Source organism: Sinocyclocheilus rhinocerous, unplaced genomic scaffold (assembly GCF_001515625.1).
Source record: "Sinocyclocheilus rhinocerous isolate Xijiao unplaced genomic scaffold, SAMN03320098_v1.1 scaffold12410, whole genome shotgun sequence".
NCBI classification, from domain to species: domain Eukaryota; kingdom Metazoa; phylum Chordata; class Actinopteri; order Cypriniformes; family Cyprinidae; genus Sinocyclocheilus; species Sinocyclocheilus rhinocerous.
In genome coordinates this window covers 510-1,772 of record NW_015623140.1, presented here as the reverse complement: position 1 = coordinate 1,772, position 1,263 = coordinate 510, and the positions used below count along the sequence as shown (strand labels likewise).

At 44.7% G+C, this 1,263-nt stretch overlaps 1 protein-coding gene across 1 annotated transcript; it reads left to right on the top strand.

Annotated features, from left to right (window-relative positions):
- Window positions 1-245: 245 nt before the first annotated feature.
- Window positions 246-825, top strand: mtbl (metallothionein-B-like). The gene is made up of 3 exons (XM_016548239.1): window positions 246-380; window positions 493-558; window positions 651-825. The coding sequence occupies exons 1-3, from the start codon at window positions 356-358 to the stop codon at window positions 755-757; spliced, it is 198 nt and encodes a 65-aa protein (XP_016403725.1). The 5' UTR covers window positions 246-355; the 3' UTR covers window positions 758-825.
- The last annotated feature ends 438 nt before the right edge of the window (window positions 826-1,263 follow it).

Genomic DNA, 1,263 nt, shown 5'->3' with positions numbered 1-1,263 from the left:
AAAGAAAACACTTTAGCACCAACTACTGGCTGTGTACTGATTTGTCCCTCCTTTAGCATGGTTAGTCTAGTTTAACCTGCAGTTATGAAGAACCAGGCTGCGTATATGATTGCGGTAGTTACATAAATACATAAAATAAGATCAGTGTGAAAGATAAGAATAATGCCAGACTTTCCTATTATATTTGTCTGATGCCCACATAAAACTGAGTGAGATCCCAAGTTCATCCATCAGCGCGCTCACACGTATGACGTTCCCACGTGATTGTGACGCACGAACGAGCGATTACATTTATTTGTACCAGACAGATTTTTCCACGAAAGCATCATACGTTCGTTGGAATTAAGGTGCCAAAATGGACCAGTGTGACTGTTCTAAATGTAAGTACATAAACCAAATATATGCAGTCTAAGTAATTTATTAAATTAAAGAGAATATGGTGACTCGCGCACGCATCTTCGGGAAATATAAGACCATCTGTCTGTGTTGTAGCTGGATCTTGTAACTGCGGGCAAAACTGCAAATGCACCAACTGCAAGTGCGCCCATAGCAAGAAAAGTGAGTCGAATAACTAACCTTTCGGGTTATTAAACATCACTTCACCCAGAACTCCGCAGAATTCAATTATTTCCCTCTTTTCGACGCGGTAGGTTGCGGCAGTTGTCCATCTGAATGCAGTAAGGACAAGAAGGGCTGCGAGAGCGCGTGCAAGGACAAGGACAAGGAGAAGTCGTGCGACACACACTGCTGCAAATGAAAGTCTGCGATATGTGCTGTGACACTGTGTTCCTTTAATAATAAAACATACAATTCTGTCGTGTACTCCCCCATTTGTTGTGATTATTAATGAAATCAGAGGAACTGTATTTTGAGTTCTGATTTTATTTCTCATCCATACAGGATACATGTGTAGTATAAAAACGTTAAAATCTGTAATAATAGCTCACGTACACTAAATACACCACAAGATGCAAAACAATAGAATGCCTAAATTGTAAGAACAGACCAGCAAACATGCCCCTTTGGGGCCCGTGTGGGCCCACTGCGGGCAAAAAAATCTTCCCCGCGCAGGCAGTCCGCACTATGGGGCCTGGGTGGGGCCCGAGTGGGACAGCCCAAAGTGTGGGCTGAGTGTGGGCTGGCCCACACAAAGCAGAGTGGGCCCCCAATGGGGCCAATTGTGGGCCTATAACATGCCCACAGGTATGTCCACACTGTGGGCTGGGTGTGGACACAGTGGGGAGAGTATGGGCTGGCTGTGGT

Excerpts from the sequence above, each read along its gene's own strand:
- mtbl (XM_016548239.1), top strand. The coding sequence starts at position 356 with ATGGACCAGTGTGACTGTTCTAAAT. Across the intron at positions 381-492 it reads CCAGTGTGACTGTTCTAAAT|CTGGATCTTGTAACTGCGGG; the intron begins GTAAGTACATAA and ends TCTGTGTTGTAG. Across the intron at positions 559-650 it reads GTGCGCCCATAGCAAGAAAA|GTTGCGGCAGTTGTCCATCT; the intron begins GTGAGTCGAATA and ends TCGACGCGGTAG.